This window comes from Coregonus clupeaformis, chromosome 3 (genome assembly GCF_020615455.1).
Source record: "Coregonus clupeaformis isolate EN_2021a chromosome 3, ASM2061545v1, whole genome shotgun sequence".
Taxonomy (NCBI): domain Eukaryota; kingdom Metazoa; phylum Chordata; class Actinopteri; order Salmoniformes; family Salmonidae; genus Coregonus; species Coregonus clupeaformis.
The window spans coordinates 1,826,253-1,847,698 of record NC_059194.1 but is presented as its reverse complement, the minus strand read 5'-3'; the positions used below and the strand labels follow the sequence as shown (position 1 = coordinate 1,847,698).

At 44.2% G+C, this 21,446-nt stretch overlaps 1 protein-coding gene across 1 annotated transcript in view; it reads left to right on the top strand.

Moving 5' to 3' along the window:
* The window catches only part of LOC121538809 (protocadherin Fat 2-like), a 65,496-nt gene extending 44,794 nt beyond the window's left edge, over positions 1 to 20,702 (top strand). Inside the window, 10 exon segments of the mRNA XM_041846979.2 lie at positions 483 to 620; positions 1,261 to 1,404; positions 4,790 to 4,987; positions 6,797 to 7,637; positions 8,370 to 8,527; positions 12,424 to 12,922; positions 13,910 to 14,063; positions 16,359 to 16,458; positions 17,442 to 17,883; positions 18,964 to 20,702. Of these exon segments, the coding sequence (XP_041702913.2) occupies positions 483 to 620; positions 1,261 to 1,404; positions 4,790 to 4,987; positions 6,797 to 7,637; positions 8,370 to 8,527; positions 12,424 to 12,922; positions 13,910 to 14,063; positions 16,359 to 16,458; positions 17,442 to 17,883; positions 18,964 to 19,484 (3,195 nt within the window). The 3' untranslated portion in view covers positions 19,485 to 20,702.
* The last annotated feature ends 744 nt before the right edge of the window (positions 20,703 to 21,446 follow it).

Here is a 21,446-nt window from a genome sequence, read left to right as displayed (position 1 = left end):
CCCCTCTTCTCTCTCCTCTCTTCTCTCCCCCTCTTCTCTCTCCTCTCTTCTCTCCCCCTCTTCTCTCTCCTCTCTTCTCTTCCCCCTCTCCTCTCCCCCTCTTCTCTCCCCCCTCTTCTCTTCCCCCTCTCCTCTCCCCCTCTTCTCGCCCCCCTCTTCTCTCTCCTCTCTTCTCTCCCCCCTCTTCTCTCCCCTTCTTCTCTCTCCTCTCTTCTCTCCCCCTCTTCTCTTTCCTCTCTTCTCTCCCCCTGCTCTCTCCCCTCCTCTCTTCTCTCTCCTCTCTCCCCCTCCTCTTTTCTCTCCCCCTCTTCTCTTCTCTCCCCCTCCTCTCTCCCCTCTCCTCTCTCCCCCCTCCTCTCTTCTCTCCCCCCTATTCTCTTCTCTCCCCACTCTTCTCTTCTATTCTCTCTCCTCTCTTATCTCCCCCCTCTTCTCTTCTCTTCTGCCCCTTTGCCCTCTTTCCCCTCTATTCTCACTCCAAGGTGACAGCCAACGACCTGGATGGGCCATTGAACAACCTTATCCACTATTCCATCTCCAGTGGAGACCCTCAGGGTCAGTTCAGCATCGACCCTCGCAGTGGAGAGATCATAGTCAGTGCTACACTGGACAGAGAGGAGGTGAGGGGGGTTTAGTTTGGGCTTTTATATGGGAAAGGAATCACCTGGAATAGTTGAAAAAACTGCTCAGAACAGGGTTCGCTGGAGATGCACTTTTGAAGCCCTTTGCTCTACAAGGAGCCAAGAGAAAGAAGTCTAGAAAGTAGTAGAACACTAATATCCTGTATCTAACTGGTCCCTCTCCCTCTCCCAGATCACTCACACTAATATATCCTGTATCTAACTGGTCCCTCTCCCTCTCCCAGATCACTCACACTAATATCCTGTATCTAACTGGTCTCTCTCCCTCTCCCAGATCACTCACACTAATATATCCTGTATCTAACTGGTCCCTCTCCCTCTCCCAGATCACTCACACTAATATCCTGTATCTAACTGGTCTCTCTCCCTCTCCCAGATCACTCACACTAATATCCTGTATCTAACTGGTCTCTCTCCCAGATCACTCACACTAATATCCTGTATCTAACTGGTCTCTCTCCCTCTCCCAGATCACTCACTACTCTCTGCCGGTATCTAACTGGTCTCTCTCCCTCTCCCAGATCACTCACACTAATATATCCTGTATCTAACTGGTCCCTCTCCCAGATCACTCACACTGATATATCCTGTATCTAACTGGTCCCTCTCCCTCTCCCAGATCACTCACTACTCTCTTACGGTCCAAGCAGCTGATGAGGGAGACCCTCCTCTGTCTACCGCGGTCCAAGTGACCTTGACCGTGTCCGATGTCAACGACAACCCACCTATCTTCTCCCAGATCAAACACAACCTGGTCCTTCAGGTACCAACACAGGCCACTTCACCTTACACACACACACACACACACACACACCACACACACACCACACCCGTTTCCCTCTATCTCCCTCTACACGATCAGCATCCTAACAGCTGGTTATCCTTGGCTGCATCTACACACCAGGAAGCCAGGAGTGGAATGGTCGAGAGCTGAAGAACCAATCAGGCGGCTTGTGCTGTGACTTTTGGCTAATTCATATTCAAGATAATTTATTGATTAATTAATTTGGTTATCCTATCCAAATTAATCTAAGAGGGGCACCATTAAGGGTTTGATATAGAGAGACCCTTGAATTAACTCTATCAGTAGTTATCATTAACCGGTATACCATTAATCCTATATCAACAATAATCTTAATCAACAGTCAATTTACTATGTTCTCACTCTGAAACTTCATCAAGCTCTGTAACCCTAATAACCCAATGAACTCAATGTCGCAAATAATTAATTCAAGGTTTTATTTACTAGACAAAAATAAGTAGGAAATGAGGTAGTTAACAGATACAATATAGTTGCAGGGTATAATGGGATACAGTGGCTTGCCAAACTATTCACCCCCCTTGGCATTTTTCCTATTTTGTTGCTGTCAATGTCTGGGTGAAGTGGTGAAACGGAATCAGGCGCAGGACACAGAACTTAGAAATGAATGGATTTACTAAAACAAAAGTAAACCATAACAAACCCTCCACGCAGGGAAGAGCAGCACAACAGCTCCCCAAACGACATAAAACAACGGACAATCACGCACAAACCCAGGAGGGAAAACAGAGGTAATTATAGGGAAAAAAATAAGCATAATGGGTAACAGGTGTGAATAATAAAGACAAGACTAGTGTAACACAGAAACATCGATCGGTGGCAGCTAGTACTCCGGTGACGACAAACGCCGAAGCCTGCCCGAGCAAGGAGGAGGGGCAGCCTCGGCTGTATTCATGACAGTTGCCTTACAACCTGGAATTTAAATGGATTTTTTGGGGGTTTGTATCATTTGATTTACACAACATGCCTACCACTTTGAAGATGCAAAATATTTTTTTGGGTGAAACAAACAAGAAATAAGACAATATAAATGAAACTTGAGCATGCATCACTACACTATTTAGTGCCATCCATCATTCATTCAATTCTGACCAGTTTCCCAGTCCCTGCCGATGAAAAACATCCCCACAGCATGATGCTGCCACCACCATGCTTCACTGTGGCGATGGTGTTCTCGGGGTGATGAGAGGTGTTGGGTTTGCGCCAGACATAGCATTTTCCTTGATGGCCAAAAACTTCAATTTTAGTCTCATCTGACCAGAGTACCTTCTTTGATATGTTTGGGGAGTCTCCCACATGCCTTTTGGCGAACACCAAACGTGTTTGTTTATTTTTTTCTTTAAGCAATGGCTTTTTTCTGGCCACTCTTCCGTAAAGCCCAGCTCTGTGGAGTGTACAGCTTAAAGTGGTCCTATGGACAGATACTCCAATCTCCCCTGTGGAGCTTTGCAGCTCCTTCAGGGTTATCTTTGGTCTCTTTGTTGCCTCTCCGATTAATGCCCTCCTTGCCTGGTCCGTGAGTTTTGGTGGGCGGCCCTCTCTTGGCAGGTTTGTTGTGGTGCCATATTCTTTAAATTTTTTAATAATGGATTTAATGGTGCTCCGTGGGATGTTCAAAGTTTCAGATATTTTTTTATAACCCAACCCTGATCTGTACTTCTCCACAACTTTGTCCCTGACCTGTTTGGAGAGCTCCTTGGTCTTCATGGTGCCGCTTGCTTGGTGGTGCCCCTTGCTTAGTGGTGTTGCAGACTCTGGGGCCTTTCAGAACAGGTGTATATATACTGAGATCATGTGACAGATCATGTAACACTTAGATTGCACACAGGTGGACTTTATTTAACTAATTATGTGACTTCTGAAGGTAATTGGTTGCACCATATCTTATTTAGGGGCTTCATAGCAAAGGGGGTGAATACATATGCATGCACCACTTTTCCGTTATTTATTTTTTTGAATTCTTTGAAACAAGTACTTTTTTTCATTTCACTTCACCAATTTGGACTATTTTGTGTATGTCCATTACATGAAATCCAAATAAAAATGTATTTAAATTACAGGTTGTAATGCAACAAAATAGGAAAAACACCAAGGGGGATGAACACTTTTGCAAGGCACTGTATGAGCGTATTACTCTGTAAAACGAGGAATGCATTTACTCAATTCAGCTAATAGGCTTTATTAGCTATGTAAGAATTAACACTCAAACAATGACAGTGTACATGAAACACATGATACATTACAGAATACACTGAGTAAATGACTACCAACTAAATAAGACTTAACATGGTTACACATGTCTGATACACACAGGAGCTTGCTAACAAGTTCTCAAAATATGAGCAAAAATCACTGTCCTTTTAACCAAATTCAAGCAGGAACTCACCCCCAACCTGAATTTACATTTCGTAGCACTTTCCTAGTAAAAACAATAGACAGGAACAACACATCCAGATTCTAATCTAATCAACCCAATTTAAATAATAGGAGTCCACATCTGTGTCGCTCCTCTTTGAACTATCCGCCGTCCGATGAACAGAATAACACAGGTTCTCTGTAACAAATAAATCCACACAACTTACTTACAGCACAATAACATGTATAAAAATTCATAGCTCTTTATGAACTCTTGAAACAATCCAAACATGACAATTTAATTCACACAGTAACATTTATTTACTAGCGTCAGTTTCCCCAGGACTTCCGTGGGAACGTCTCATCCCAGAGTTTTGCAACGGCAAAGGTGTGAGATGCAAATACACGGCCGTCCATCCGGACAATGCCATATTGAATCAACACGCCAGGCTGGCGTCAGCATGTCACTAGAGGCATCTTCATCACTGGCCTTCATCCTCCTCCTTCACATTTGTTCACTCTCTCTATTTTCTATTAGCCTTATCTCTGCCAACACGGCACTGTGTTTCAGTGACCTGTTCCAGCAGTCTCAACTGAAATGGAACGATCTGAGGAGAAGGTTAGGTGTGTGTGCTTGCTCTGCCAAATTGTAGCACATTGCACATACACACTATGGTTTGAGATCAACTTCTTTCCAGCACTCAGCCAAGCACTGTAGCATTCAGGGCAGGTGGAAACTTCAGGCATTCGCCCTGTAGCATTCAGGGCAGGTGGAAACTTCCAGCATTCACTGGAAACCTTTTAAATGTTTCACTCTTCGAGATAAGATCAGAATGTTTTTGCAATGTAGTAAAATCACTAGGGGCTGTCTTGTTTTAGCCCCTTGTGGAACGAGGTGTCATGGAAGGCTTGACCTAGTTCGTATGATAGCATGACTACATAACTAATGATGGTACCGTATGTTCCTTGTCAGGAGGGCGAGGCCATTGGTAGCAGCATCCTCCAGCTGGTGGTCACAGACAGAGACACCCCTCAGAATGGACCTCCCTTCACTTTCCACATCGTGTCTGGGAACGAGGACCGCCGCTTCCACGTGGACCAGGGAGGCCTGTTGTCCATCTCTGCCCCTCTGAAGAAGAAGATCAAGCCACAGCACCTACTGAAAATACAGGTAACTAATAATCCTGTAACAAAACGGATCCCTGCTGGCAAAACATATTTACCTGGTTGTAATCGGTTTATCTGATGTATCTACAGCTGAAGTCGGAAGTTTACTTCCACATAGGTTGGAGTCATTAAAACTAGTTTTTCAACCACTCCACACATTTCTTGTTAACAAACTGTAGTTTTGGCAAGTCGGTTAGGACATCTACTTTGTGCATGACACAAGTAATTTTTCCAACAATTGTTTACAGACAGATTATTTCACTTATAATTCACTGTATCACAATTCCAATGGGTCAGAAGTGTACATACACTAAGTTGACTGTGCCTTTAAACAGCTTGGAAAATTCCAGAAAATGAGGTCATGGCTTTAGAAACTTCTGATAGGCTAATTGACATAATTTGAGTCAATTGGAGGTGTACCTGTGGATGTATTTCAAGGCCTACCTTCAAACTCAGTGCCTTTTTGCTTGACATCATGGGAAAATCAAAAGAAATCAGCCAAGACCTCCGAAAAAAAATTGTAGACCTCCACAAGTCTGGTTCATCCTTGGGAGCAATTTCCAAACGCCTGAAGGTACCACGTTCATCTGTACAAACAATAGTACACAAGTATAAACACCATGGGACCACGCAGCCGTCACACCGCTCAGGAAGGAGACGCGTTCTCTCTCCTAGAGATTAACGTACTTTGGTGTGAATATGCTGGAGGAAACAGGTACAACAGTAAAACGAGTCCTATATCGACATAACCTGAAAGGCCGCTCAGCAAGGAAGAAGCCACTGCTCCAAAACCGCCATAAAAAAGCCAGACTACGGTTTGCAACTGCACATGGGGACAAAGATCGTACTTTTTGGAGAAATGTCCTCTGGTCTGATGAAACAAAAATAGAACTGTTTGGCCATAATGACCATCGTTATGTTTGGAAGAAAAAGGGGGGCTTGCAAGCCGAAGAACACCATTCAAACCGTGAAGCACGTGTGTGGCAGCATCATGCTTTGGGGGTGCTTTGCTGCAGCAGGGACTGGTGCACTTCACAAAATGGATGGCATCATGAGGAAGGAAAATTATGTGGATATATTGAAGGAACATCTCAAGACATCAATCAGGAAGTTAAAGCTTGGTCGCAAATGTGTCTTCTAAATGGACAATGACCCCAAGCATACTTCCAAAGTTGTGGCAAAATGGCTTAAGGACAACGAAGTCAAGGTATTGGAGTGGCCATCACAAAGCCCTGACCTCAATCCTATAGAAAATGTGTTGGCAGAACTGAAAAAGCATGTGCGAGCAAGGAGGCCTACAAACCTGATGTAGTTACACCAGCAATGTCAGGAGGAATGGGCCATAATTCACCCAATTTACTGTGGGAAGCTTGTGGAAGGCTACCCAGAAACGTTTGACCCAAGTTAAACAATTTAAAGGCAATGCTACCAAATACTAATTGAGTGTATGTAATCTTCTGACCCACTGGGAATGTGATGAAAGAAATAAAAGCTGAAATAAATCATTCTCTCTACTATTATTCTCTCATTTCACATTCTTAAAATAAAGTGGTGATCCAAACTGACCTAAAACAGGGAATTCTTACTGGGATTAAATGTCAGGAATTGTGAAAAACTGAGTTTAAATGTATTTGGCTAAGGTGTATGTAAACTTCCGACTTCAACTGTACATGCCTACTGGTTATTTGGGATGTCAAAATGGACTCAAACTTTCTACATACACAGTACTAGCAGATACTGACATTAGCAGATACTGACATTAGCAGATACTGACATTAGATAATGTATGCTTCTATTCATGTCCTTACCTTAGGTGACAGACAGCGGTCACCCTCCTCTCTCCTCCATCTGTGTGGTGAAGATCAACGTCACTGAGCAGAGCAAGTACCCTCCTTCGGTGATGCCCCTGGAAGTCTTCATCAGCACCACAGGAGACAGCTTCTCCAACCGAGTCATAGGCAAGCTCCATGCCTCCGACCAGGACCTGCATGACATCCTACACTACAAGCTGGTCTCGGAGTCTCCCGGTGGGGGAGACCCAGGGCCGAGCTCAGGCCCCTCTGGAGGCCTCTCCAGGTTCTCTGTGGACCTGGTGGATGGGAAGATCTGGGCCGACGAAGACCTGAAACCTGGTCTCTACTCCCTCAATGTCAGCGTCTCCGATGGGAAGTTCAGCGTGTGGGCCGGGGTGAAGGTCCATGTGTGGAAACCCACCCAGCAGGCCCTGGACGCAGGGCTCACTCTGCAGCTGGATGGGCTTTCCCCGGAGGAGTTCCTGGGGCACCACTGGAGAGGCCTCCAGAGGAGTCTCAGCACAGCCCTGGGTATAACCAGGCAAGACCTCCATCTGGTGAGCCTACAGCAGCAACCCAACTCCCTGGTCCTGGATGTTCTGCTGCTATGGAGGCCACATGGTGGAACTGTAGAACCGTTACCAACCAACCGGCTGGTAGGGATCATCGCTGACATAGAAGACTCGTTGGGACTGAGTGTTCTCAGGGTGCATCATAATGGGTGTCTAGGGACAGAATGCCCTCCTAGAGGATGCAGGAACTCAGTCCAGATGAGAGGGGAGAGGCTGAGCCACTACGCCACAGCCAGGGCCGGCTTCATCACCCCACAACACACCTGGGAGAGTGTCTGCTCCTGCAACGGTAGGTGTAACGGAGGTGGTTTGGTGGCTCGTCAAGGTTACTTATCAAGCTTGTGTGAGACGTGCCCGAGACGTGAAGAATTGCATTAGCTCGCCAAGTCAATGCCTAGGCTTTGGTATAGTGGGCTAACGCGTACTTTGAGCACACAGTAGACCTGGGTTTGAACCCTATCTGTCAAATAGGCTCCGACCTCTCTATGATCATAGTAGGCGCCTGAAGTCACCCCCTTCATGATCTAACTCACTTCACATTCCTACGGGGATTAGCTGGGTGCAGAAGGCAGCTTGGGGCCTCCAGGATAGTACTAGTGATTATCTGCTTGTTGTGGGTCTTCTGTTGTCTGCCTGGCAGACATATTTAGTGGAGGTATTCCGTTGAGGTTATCACCTCTTTATTTAGACTGTTTTGGCTAAACCCAAAGCCTCAACAAACCAAATATAGTATCTCTAGGAAAGCGCCATGGAAGATCTAAGGCTGAAACAAAATACATGAGGGAATTTATTTTATTTTATTACATTATTTGTATGAACTTTGAAAGATTCCTACATGAAAGTCTGTTTGATCAAGCAGATTTTGATTATGAGAACAAATTTGAGTGACTATTCCTCAGATAGGCCAGATAGTCATCCAAAATGAGTGTTTTAAATATTAGGCCTACATGTTAATTAGACGTGTTCTTGATGAAATCATACAAATCACATTTAAACATTTGCACTGTTTTTCCAACTTCAGAGTCTGCCGTGAGTTTTGACGGGAATGGCTATCTGAAATACCTGTACCCGACGGAGGAGGAGGAGAATCAGAACTTCCGTCTCTCTCTTCACATCAAGACCGTCCAGCAACAAGGCATTGTCATGAATACCAATGCAACCAACTGGGGGACCTTGACGGTATTGTAAAGCGTTCATTATTATCAGAGATCAAGAAACACACATTGTTATTTACTTTTGCAGTCTCTCATAGCTCATTCAATCAGTTCAATGTGATTTACAGCCCATTTTACATCAGTGCTCTACAGTATCATGCATACAATTGTAAATTGTATTGCACTACATTATAATCAGAGATCATAAAAGCAACATATTCCTTTTCCTAGGGCTTTCCCCCTGTACTGTTGCAGACATTGTGTTTATTGAATATATGCCCTAATCTAAATGCCTGATTGCATATCAGAGGGCTGTGTTTATCCGGAAGAGAACATTCCGGTGTGGATTCCAGGCTCAATCACACTGGTCTCTTATCATATTTGTCACTCGGCTGGCTTTGTCTGTGTCAGTTGATCAATGGGACTTTTAACTGATGCAACCGTGTTGTGGTGAGGGCTGTCTCCATCTCCATGTCCCCGTTTCCATCAGTTCTTTCATAGCCTGGTCCCAGATCTGTGTGCTGCTTTGACAAACTCAATACTCTGAGTAAAAAAAAAAAATGTTTTTAAAGGACCAGCACATCCTTCATACACTTCTCTGGAATTGAAATTTAGTTCAAGACTTAAGTTTAAGAGTTGGCAAGACATCACAAAAACAGATCTGGTACGTAAGCTAATTGTTGCTGGGGTTTGGAATGTTGAGCTAGAGTCAGCTTGGGGCTGATGTAGTTTTACCACATAAAGTTTAAAGGGAATATTAAATGATTGTACATTTTGATGAGAGGAATGAAGAATCCTCAGTGCTCAGATGAAACTCCTTGGCCTGCACTTGAAATACACGCATGCAACACATCTCCCAATGGATTTTTCTTCATTTGTGTGACATTGAATTCACGTAATAGATAGAATATTCCAATTGTTCACGATTTATATTATATTCCTGGCACATGGGTCCCTTTTCTTGTAAGAAAATTGCTTCAAAAGGAATTGCTAAACATGGTTATCAATTTATGTGTTTCCCTTGAGAGTTAGGCTTCACCGCACCTTGAACAAATTCTTATCAATTCCCAAATCTCATCAATATTCTAAAAGAAAAAAGGGAGCATCCATCCTTCAGAAACGTCTGAAATGGAAGTTAAGTTTAGGACCTGCTGTAACAATCACCGGCTAAATCTTTTTCATGTATTCCACATTCTTTTAACTAAATTACCTTTGAAGTGGAAATGATTTTACCAATTTGAATAAAACCACCCGTGACAAGCCTGTGGAGAACGAAGAAAAGGAGGACTTGTCAGTTAAAACCACTTTAACAATAGTGACAGCTTAGATCTGTTTGTGTTTGTATTTGTATTTATTACGGATCTCCATTAGCGGCTGCCAAGGCAGCAGCTACTCTTCCTGGGGTCCAACCACAATTGACATACAATAAAACAATCCATAACACAACACCTTATTACACACTACTCTACCATAACATATTTACAATACAAAATCAATAATACAGCAAAATAACAATATCAAAATGTGTGTGTGTAGAGTGCGTGTGTTAGTATGTGTTTGCGAATGCTGTGTGTGTGCCTGTGTGTGTGTGTGTGTCTCTTCACAGTCTGCGCTGTACCAGAATGTGTAGTTTTATCTGTTTTTTCAATCTGATTTTACTGCTTGACTGAGTTACATGATGTGGAATAGAGTTCCATGTAGTCATGGCTCTTTCCCAAGTCCCTCCTTGTGGCACCTGACCACACTACTGAACAGTAGTCCAGGTGCGACAAAACTAGGGCCTGTAGGACCTGCCTTGTTGATAGTGCTGTTAAGAAGGTAGAGTAGCGCTTTATTATGGACATACTTCTCCCCATCTTAGCTACTGTTGTATCAATATGCTTTGACCACGACAGTTTACAATCCAGGGTTACTCCAAGCAGTTTAGTCACCTCAACTTGCTCAATTTCCACATTATTCATTATGAGATGTAGTTGAGGTTTAGGGTTTGGTGAATGATTTGACCCAAATACAATGCTTTTAGTTTTGGAAATATTTAGGACTAACTTATTCCTTGCCACCCATTCCGAAACGAACTGCAACTCTTTATTAAGTGTTGCAGTTATTTCAGTTGCTGTAGCAGCTGACGTGTATAGTGTTGACTCATCCACATACATAGACACACTGGCTTTACTCAAAGCCAGTGGCATGTCGTTAGTAAAGATGGAAAAAAGTAAGGGGCCTAAACAGCTGCCCTGGGGAATTCCTGATTCTACCTAGATTCAGTTTGAGAGGCTTCCATTAAAGAACACCCTCTGGGTTCTGTTAGCTCAGTTGGTAGAGCATGTCGTTTGCAACAGCAGGGTTGTGGGTTCGATTCCCATGTGGGGCCAGTATGAAAAAATAATAATGTATGCACTCACTTAACTGTAAGTCGCTCTGGATAAGAGCGTCTGCTAAATGACTAAAATGTAACTCTTTATCCACATTATAGCAGGGGGTGTAAAGCCATAACACATACATTTTTCCAGCAGCAGACTATGATCGATAATGTCAAAAGCCGCACTGAAGTCTAACAAAACAGCCCCATATTATTATCAAGGAAAAGTGTGCTAGAAAGACACGGTAAAGAAGCAGATAGTCTTTAATGCTACTAGTCACAGTGGCTGTAGAGGACACCCTCAGATCATAAACATCTCCTGCGGGGAGCTAGCCCACCTCCAGGGCCCATAGGTCTCCGGTAAAAAGTAGTGCACTAAATAGGGAACAGGGTTCCATTTTGGACGTAATCGGTGTACACGCTGAACACAGTAATTCGATTTTTCCCTAACTGGAGTAGATTCACGTCAGGTTCGTCTGGTATGGTCTGTATGTCAGGCAGTCTGAGCTGTTTGAAGTATCGTAGCTCCTCTCTCCTTTTATTCCCATGTTAGCTCCATACTGAAGCGTCAGCTGAATCAATTTATTCACTAATGGCAAGAAAATAAGTATCTTTAATCTTTCCCTCTAGGTGCAGTGTTTAACTTTCATGCCATTTACATATGTGTGGCTTTGGGTTGGTATCAGACTTGGGTAAAATGCATGTGTCAAATGACTTTCAAATACTTGGCTGCGATTGATTTAGTTTGCCCGGTAGGCCTACAACTGAACCAATGGAATAGTCACAAAAGCAAAGCTAACTCTAAGCTAAATCAAGCACTCCCCAAATACTCTCTAAGACGTGCACAGTACAACTGTTTGACTCAGGATAGGCCTGGTCAGTACAGGGTTACATGATGAGTCACTCTATACAGGAGCACCATGAGAGGGGCATGACATTTGATGGTGTTTGACACTACCGTACAATCCGCTTGATCGAGTAGAGGACCCCCCCGGCTATGAAAGTAAAGCACTAAAAGATGCCTGCTAAATGCTGCCCAGCCTATTAACCTAGCAGCCTAGAAACCTAGCAACCTAGCAGCCTAACAACCTAGCAAGCTAGCAGCCTAGCAGCCTAGCAACCTAGCAACCTAGCAGCCTAGCAACCTAGCAACCTAGCAACCTAGCAACCTAGCAGCCTAGCAACCTAGCAACCTAGCAGCCTAGCAACCTAGCAACCTAGCACTGTGCTAGTTCAACATCTCCACAAAACTCTCAGAAGATTCTGCTGCAGTAGAAGCCCAGCAGCTACTATTCCTGGGGTCCACACAAAACATGACATAATACAGAACATTAATAGACAATAACAGCTCAAGGACAGCACTACATCATGTAAAGGTTCATGTAAAGGAAAGTTGAGGTTCATATAAAGGTTCATGTGAAGTAAAGTTGAGGTTCATGTGAAGTACAGTTGAGGTTGATGTAAAGTATACAGGTGTACTGTCGTGGGTGTGTCTACAGTGTTAGGAGGAGCAGTGTTCTGCACGTTTGTGCTGATGTGTTCTCTTCTATTGTCTTCCACAGCTGATGGGTGGAGAGTTGAGGTTCATGTACCTCTGTGGAAACATGCTCCCGGCTTCCCTGCGTGTCCACACAGCCCCAGTGGTGTCAGACGGGCGGTGGCACCACGTCCTTCTGGAGGTCAACGGCACCGTCCTCAGACTCACCCTGGACCACGTTCACTCAACCCAGGTCGTCCTCTCTGAACCCTGCCATCTGATGCAGCCCCATGGGGCTCTGATCCTCGCTGGCCCCCCTGGCCCTGGTTCTTCTCCCACCACCACCACCTCTAGAGAAACCCAGGCCATGGCCCAGACCCAGGCACAAGGCTTGGCAGGATGCCTGGACGGTATGGAGCTGAATGGGGAGCCTATCAGGACAGCGGAGGATAAGGAGTGGAATGGGCCTGGGAGGAGGAGGGTGTTTGGGGTCTACCAGTGCTGCGTCAACCAGGTCAGGATGAACAGCTGTGCCAGTAACCCGTGTCTGAATGGAGGAACCTGTGAGGAGGGATCAAATGGAGGTCAGTTTCTTAACCTTGGGATACTGTATCACTCCCCAATAGTGTCAAAGTCTACAAACAGCACAAATAGCATACTGTAAACCTTTACCCACAACACAAATAGCATACTGTAAGCCTTTACCCACAACACAAATAGCATACTGTAAGCCTCTACCCACAACACAAATAGCATACTGTAAGCCTTTACCCACAACACAAATAGCATACTGTAAGCCTCTACCCACAACACAAATAGCATACTGTAAGCCTCTACCCACAACACAAATAGCATACTGTAAGCCTTTTCCCACAACACAAATAGCATACTGTAAGCCTCTACCCACAACACAAATAGCATACTGTAAACCTTTACCCACAACACAAATAGCATATTGTAAGCCTCTACCCACAACACAAATAGCATACTGTAAGCCTTCACCCACAATACAAATAGCATACTGTAAGCCTCTACCCACAACACAAATAGCATACTGTAAGCCTTCACCCACAACATTCAAGGTAGCAACAAAGCCTACAGGTTTAGAGAAAACGTCAGTGTTGTTTATTGATATTTGTTCTGAGATGTAACTATACTTATGGTACATTGTCTAGCATCCCTTCAACAACATCTGATTTTTCCCTCTGCGAGGGTGGACATTCAATCACTAATATGAGAATACAATGTTGAACAAACTACAGTGTTTGAACAGATTGGAGGAGTCATCTCGTCTATAAAATATGATCATAATTGTTCTACGGGGAAGTTCAAATAGAGTACTTAGGTGCAAACTGAACAACCAGGCCTCACAACAACTGGATGTAACCAAACTTTCTTTACAAAAATCTCTACCCTATATTCCACTTTTTGAAATAGTTTGTATCCTGTCCTTCATTAGAATCCCTCTGTTGTTAATGAGAGAGTAAGAGAACTTTCATGGTGTTCTAGAACTTTGACCATCTTCAGTAGGCTGATCGCGCTTACTGTTTATATGTTTGTTTACCCTCCAGGGTTCCGCTGCAGCTGTCCAGAACCCTTCAATGGCCCTCGCTGTGAGCTGGACAACAACCCCTGTGCCTCCCAGCCCTGCGCCCACGGTGGGGTGTGCGTGCCAAAGAGTCAAGGTTACATCTGCAACTGCCAACTGCATATGGCTGGAAGCAGGTACAGTTGAAGTCGGAAGTTTACATACACCTTAGCCAAAAACATTTAATCCTAGTAAATATTCCCTGTCTTAGGTCAGTTAGGATCACCACTTTATTTTAAGAATGTGAAATGTAGTAGAGAGAATTATTTATATAAGCTTTTATTTCTTTCATCACATTCCCAGTGGGTCAGAAGTTTACATACACTCAATTAGTATTTGGTAGCATTGCCTTTAAATTGTTTAACTTGGGTCAAACGTTTCGGGTAGCCTTCCACAAACTTCCCACAATAAGTTGGGTGTATTTTGGCCCATTCCTCCTGACAGAGCTGGTGTAACTGAGTCAGGTTTGTAGGCCTCCTTGCTCGCACACGGTTTTTCAGTTCTGACCACACATTTTCCATAGGATTGAGGTCAGGGCTTTGTGATGGCCACTCCAATACCTTGACTTTGTTGTCCTTAAGCCATTTTGCCACAACTTTGGAAGTATGCTTGGGGTCATTGTCCATTTGGAAGACCCATATGCGACCAAGCTTTAACTTCCTGACTGATGTCTTGAGATGTTGCTTCAATATATCCACATAATTGTCCTTCCTCATGATGCCATCTATTTTGTGAAGTGCACCAGTCCCTCCTGCAGCAATGCACCCCCACAGCATAATGCTGCCACCACCGTGCTTCACGGTTAGGATGGTGTTCTTCGGCTTGCAAGACCCCCCTTTTTCCTCCAAACATAACGATGGTCATTATGGCCAAACAGTTATATTTTTGTTTCATCAGACCAGAGGACATTTCTCCAAAAAGTAAGATCTTTGTCCCCATGTGCAGTTGCAAACCGTAGTCTGGCTTTTTTATGGCGGTTTTGGAGCAGTGGCTTCTTCCTTGCTGAGCGGCCTTTCAGGTTATGTCGATATAGGACTCGTTTTAGTGTGGATATAGATACTTTTGTACCTGTTTCCTTCAGCATCTTCACAAGGTCCTTTGCTGTTGTTCTGGGATTTATTTGCACTTTTTGCACCAAAGTACGTTCATCTCTAGGAGACAGAACGCGTCTCCTTCCTGAGCGGTATGACGGCTGCGTGGTACCATGGTGTTTATAATTGCGTACTATTGTTTGTACAGATGAACGTGGTACCTTCAGGCATTTGGAAATTGCTCCCAAGGATGAACCAGACTTGTGGAGGTCTACAATTTTTTTTCTGAGGTCTTGGCTGATTTCTTTTGATTTTCCCATGATGTCAAGCAAAGAGGCACTGAGTTTGAAGGTAGGCCTTGAAATACATCCACAGGTACACCCACACCCGTCGCTATGGGCGGGCCATAGGGGGCCGGGCCCGCCCCCAAAAATGCTTGTGCCCCCCCCCCCACTTGAGGGAATTTATTATTAAATATACGTACTGTAGGCTAATAATAATTGTGCCCTGCCCTCCCATGCATTTCATATGCCCCCCTTAAGACTGAGGTCTGGCGACGGGTCTGGGTACACCTCCAATTGACTCAAATGATGTCAATTAGCCTATCAGAAGCTTCTAAAGCCACATCATTTTCTGGAATTTTCCAAGCTGTTTAAAGGGACAGTCAACTTAGTGTATGTAAACTTCTGACCCACTGGAATTGTGATACAGTGAATTATAAGTGAAATAATCTGTCTGTAAACAATTGTTGGAAAAATTACTTGTGTCATGGACAAAGTAGATGTCCTAACCGACTTGCCAAAACTATAGTTTGTTAACAAGAAATTTGTGCAGTGGTTGAAAAACAAGTTTTAATGACTCCAACCTAAGTGTACGTAAACTTCCGATTTCAACTGTATGTATCTCTCACACAGCAATCCCTCCCATCCCTGAAGCCTCGGTATTAACACACTGTTAGCTTTCCCCCCACACACTTCTCCGATGACGACGTCAAGAAATCAACTTAATTTACAAGATAATTAGTGTTTGCATGTTGAGGACAAAAAGACCCACACATTATTATACCACCTTCTAGTGTTGACGTTTCTCTCAGCTTTAAGACCTCCCCAACTACCATATAGTACAGTTGTTCTGATTCTTTAAGTCCTCCCCACCTACCATATAGTACAGTTGTTCTGATTCTTTAAGTCCTCCCCACCTACCATATAGTACAGTTGTTCTGATTCTTTTTGGTTAGTCATGGAATGTTACCAATGGCGTGCTCCTAGTCTCATTGGCTCAGGGACTGATTAAGCCTAATTCTGCTGTTTGTCCTCTTTCCTTGGAAAAGGAACTTCAAGCGAAAAGCCTAATTTCCGTTCTCTGCAAGATAATGGACAATAAAGTATTCTTCTTCTTTAGGTGTCAGAGCCTAATCGACAGATGCTCTCCCAACCCGTGTCTAGGAGGGTATAACTGTACCTTTTCTGGGGGCTCCACCCACTGCGACCCTCTGCCCCAGGTATTGTGCCATGCTAAACTACAGTACCCATAATGCTCTGTGTATCTGGTTTTAGTAGGTGTAGGGTGAAGTTGCCCTAGACCAGGGGTGTCAAACTCATTCCATGGAGGACCTAGTGTCTGCAGGTAAAACATTTTTCCTTTCAATTAAGCCCTAGACAACCAGGTGAGGGGATTCCTTTACTAATCAGTGACCTTAATTCATCAACCAAGTACAAGGGAGGAGGGAAAACCCGCAGACACTCGGCCCTCCGTGGAATGAGTTTGACACTGATCTTGGGTCAGTTTTAGCATTTTTCCACTAATGGTGTTTCAGTAAAGCCAGGGCCGGCTCCAGGCATAAACGACAGAAGCGGACACTTAGGGCCCCAGGGCCACGACCCATATATACAGCACCTGGACTCAGTCGGGGTCTCAAACTTCTTGTTGAGAGTAGAATAGTAGAACACACAAGGTGCAAGTTTCACATTTGGTTGTGCATCAGCAGTTTTTCTCTTGTTATGTCAGTCACTGACAGTCACTCAACGAGCCATGTCAGCTAACAATTTTTAGATTGGTAAGTTAGTCTAGCCAGTTACTTGTAGTCATCTCCGAATACCGACCGGCCACACAGGTCACGTGCCCAGGGGCCCTGACCTCCAGGGCGCCCCCATTGATTGTGTTAGTCACTCAGATATGATTAACATGGCAGAATGTGTAGAATGGACTGACATTTTCTTTAAAACTGCTAAAATGTCTCTCCACCCCATGGCAAAATGGGTAGAACTGCAGAAAACTTGCTTTAAAATTGCAACATTTTGACTACGCCACATGGCAAAAAAAAATGAAATTGCAGGAAATAAACATGACGATTTTTTTTTTTTACTCCGCCGTCAAGAGTGAGTCCACAAATGTTTTTTGACCACTTGGTTGGGGGGGAGGGGGGGCCTTAGCTGTCCCTGAGTAAAGCTAACCAAAAGGTGTCCCATCTCCTCATCAATACAGGTGTCCGCCGGGCTGGGCTACATCGAGATCGTGGAGATCTGTGCCAGCTTGACGGGGGTTTTCTTCCTGGTCGGTGTCTTCGTCTGCGTCTACAAACGCTATGTCCAACAGAAGAAGAAGCATGTCTGTGTTCAGGACTCCAACGGTTACTTCCAACCCAGTCTGGCCAAATCCATGATGGCCGACACTCCAGAGGTCAGCCCAATAGAGATGAGCACGCTGATAGGTTCCGGTAACGACCTGGATAACAGTCCCTTCAGGTCTCTGAGGCCTCACAGCCAGATGGACCTGGGGCTGGGGTCCCAGGTAAGCCTAAGGGCCGGGAAACAGAAGCCACAAGGGCCTGTGGTGTGTAGTGTGGCCCCCATCCTCCCTACTCCACCTTTATCCATCTCTGACAACGAGTCCCTCAGGAAACACCACTGGGATCAGGACTATGAAGGTGAGTTAATTGAAAATTAATTATATAAAAGTTAATAATCCCCAGAGGGGAAATTGGAGTAGATACTAGCTGTCTGAGTTTTTAATCGATTGATAACTGTGGTAGTAGCGTACTAGACATGCCTTGCCGGTCTTCACTTTATCCCAAAATAAGTGACAGCATTTAATTGACATTGACATGACCGATGAGACACACAAAAGGTAAAGTGTCTGAAGGTGAATGTGTCATGATTTAACTGGATTTGAACCCAAAATGCAGACAACTACACCGAGCCAGAGAAGGTTTAACAGGTTTATTTACAAAGTTCAATTTGTCCAGGTTTCCAATAATAGGGGAAGAGCAAGTCCAGGTTTACAGGGAGGGTAACAGATCCAGGTTCAGAGCAGGTGTGGTACCGTAATGTCCTAGTGTCCGTGGTGAGTCCAAAAGGGAGGTCCGGTAGTGGAAAGCAGGATGGTGGTGGCAGGAGTGAAGCGGAGGCAGGAGTCAGGTTCCAATAATATGGTCGTCTTGACTATGATCTGACGATGAGTGGCAAGTTTGACCGGGTCTTTAAGGCTGAGGTGATTATGGTGAATGAGCTGCAGCTGGAACCCTGACTCCCGCACACCAGACTTCACTCCTGCAATCAAGGACAGACAGAGGGGAGGGGGAGAGCAGAGAGAGAGCTACCTAGCAGCAGTAGGCCTAACAGAATGATCTGGAGATATAACAAAGCATTATTCCATACCATCCTCCTTCTCACCTTGTCCTTTAGATCACAACAATGGAGGTTACTCATCCATGCATGAATGTAATCCATTATCAGTTGTGATACATGCAGAGCATGTGGTGGTGAGCAAACGTCTGGTCAGGCAGGCAGTTCCTGCAGAGGATAGGCGCCCAAGGTGTTGAATTTTAATAGGTTTTTCATCACTCGGGAGGTTAGAAGACCTTACCTATAATGAGTTTAAGGACTTTTATAACCGACAAGGACACTTTGAACATTGGTGTGGAGATCATCTTAAAATAAAGGTGTTTATACTGAAGGACTAGAGTGAATGATAATGAGTGTATCTCTCTCTTCTCCCTGCCGTGCAGTCTACCCTGCTGATCCTGACTATTACGGTCGACCTACCCCTTCGGCCCAAGGGTACCCCCAGGTCCAGGAGTTTCCCCAGTTCGACATTGTGGAGGACACCTACGGTTCTGTAACGGAATCAATAGACTCACGTAGAAACTCTCGCTGCGGCGGATTCCCGTTTCCCCTGGAGCGCTCTGACCGCCGCGCTCCCTTACCCCCCTGCTACAGTAACCAGAACCTGGATGACTTCCTGGGGCCTGACGGTCTTCCCTTACTCAGCTCTCAGTGCCCCAACGAGTCCACTGCCATCAGTTACTATCCGACGCAACATGCGCACAGCATGGACAATGTGTCGTCAGGCTACCGGCGCCTCAGCATGCGCCTCAGTGTTGCCATGCCGTCCTATGCTGACTGTAACTCCCCTCCTCCTCCCCCTCCACCCCAGCAGGCTGGGCATGCAGGACGGAACTCTCGCTGCTACAACGGTTCTGACATGGTGGAGAGCGACTATGGAAGCTGTGAGGAGGTCATGTTCTAGAATGTTTTAGAGTGTTCTAGTCTGGAACCCAGTGAAACTAAGTGATAGTTACAGATACAGTTCTCCCTATCAGAGGTCTTTCAGGGAGAGACTGCAACGTTCTATGAAAGATTTGAGCCTTGAACATTCTATGGGGTGAATTAATTATATTCTCTAGTCAATTCTTAGAATGTCGCCATATAATGTGATTCATTGGCATCTAAGTGGGCTTGACATTCTGTAGAGTAAATGAAAGAGTCATTCACCTTTTCTTCCTCAGGGTTGAACAGTATTGCAGGATTTCTATCTGAAACTATTACAACAAGGTCTTGCAACAAAGATGTTCTGTACTAAATGCTGCGGCAATATCAAACACTCACTCATCTAGACCACTCTCTGAGGGAGAGAGACTGGCTTTGTATAAAAAAAAACGAATTCCCATAAGAATGAATGTCTACATTTCATGCAGGAAATAGCTACATTTCATACAATAATAACAACCATATAACTAAAAAGATGTTGCATAGAGTAATACAGTTTCAATGGATGACCTCACCATTCAGTACAGTATGTATGTAGTCATATGGAATGCGTCTCAAATGGCACCCTATTCCCCATAGGTCCTGGTCAAAAGTAGTGCACTACATAGGGAATAGGGTGCCATTTGGGACATTGTCATATGTGGCAGAATAATGAAGGGGACTGGATCCTAACAGTAAGAATAAATCCATAAATGAATTAATAAATGGGTAATAAATATACATCAATATTACATGTGTTTGTCGTAAAAAAACAGATTGTCTATTCAATATAACTTTTAGCACTGATACTGCCAATTGTTAATAGTACATAGTGTGGAAGTATTGACTTTGATCTAAAACAATATATAATATCGGAGTTGTAACGGTTGGTGGTATTCGGTTGTAATAAGTATTTTGAGTCCGAACACGTCAATGTGGTATCTAATCTGGAAAACCAGGGAATTATGGGGAAATTACCAGAATTTTGAAACCCTAGGGGTTATCATGATATCCCAATGTGTTTATATGTGCTGTGTATGTATGTGCTAGTCCAATGAGTTCACATGAATGTATTTTTGTGTGTATTATTTCTGTATCAATGTGTGGGTGTATGAAGTTGTTTCTCTGTGAGAGATTTTAAGTCATGCTTTATTCCCATTTTGTTTTCAACACTGTAAAGATGCCATAAATAAAATATGATCTTATATTATTAACAAAGTATATGTTGTCAGTATTTATTTTAATACTTGTATGTGTAATGCGCCGATGCTGTTGGATTGATGTCTATAACGTCTATAACATGTACATGCAATATCAGCGGTGACCACAAGGTGACACAATTTGATGATGTTACAGTAATTTCCCACCAACGTAACGCTCAACAATGCATTATCATATTGGTAGAATAAAACTCCCTTCTCCTTCAAACATGTATAATTTTACAAAACAATTTCCCTTTGTGAGAAGACCAGATATTTCCCCCCATAATAAGCCTACTCAGATTCACAGCTCCATGGTAATTTCACTCTCTAGGTTAAATGCATGAGATCATTTAGATGGTTGACTGAGGGTTGAGAACTCTCAGAGGCTCAATGTTCTGTACAAGGGAGGGGGCCTCAGCAGACTAAGTTAATACTTCTCATCAGACATGTCTGTGGATCCTGGCTATTGAGCTAATGGATGTGCATTATGAGAAAAGAGGCTGGAGGCAGAGAGAGAGAGAGGGGGGTGGGGGGGTGAGAGAGGTGAGAGGTGTGAGAGAGAGACAGATATTAAGAGAGAGATTAACAGAGATGAGTTGTGAGTCAGCTACAACTAAAGCAGGTAGAAGACCCATCTCAGTAAGAGGTATCCCTACTAACCAGTCTGTCCATAGTGATTACAGTAAGATGTATCCCTACTAACCAGTCTGTCCATAGTGATTACAGTAAGAGGTATCCCTACTAACCAGTCTGTCCATAGT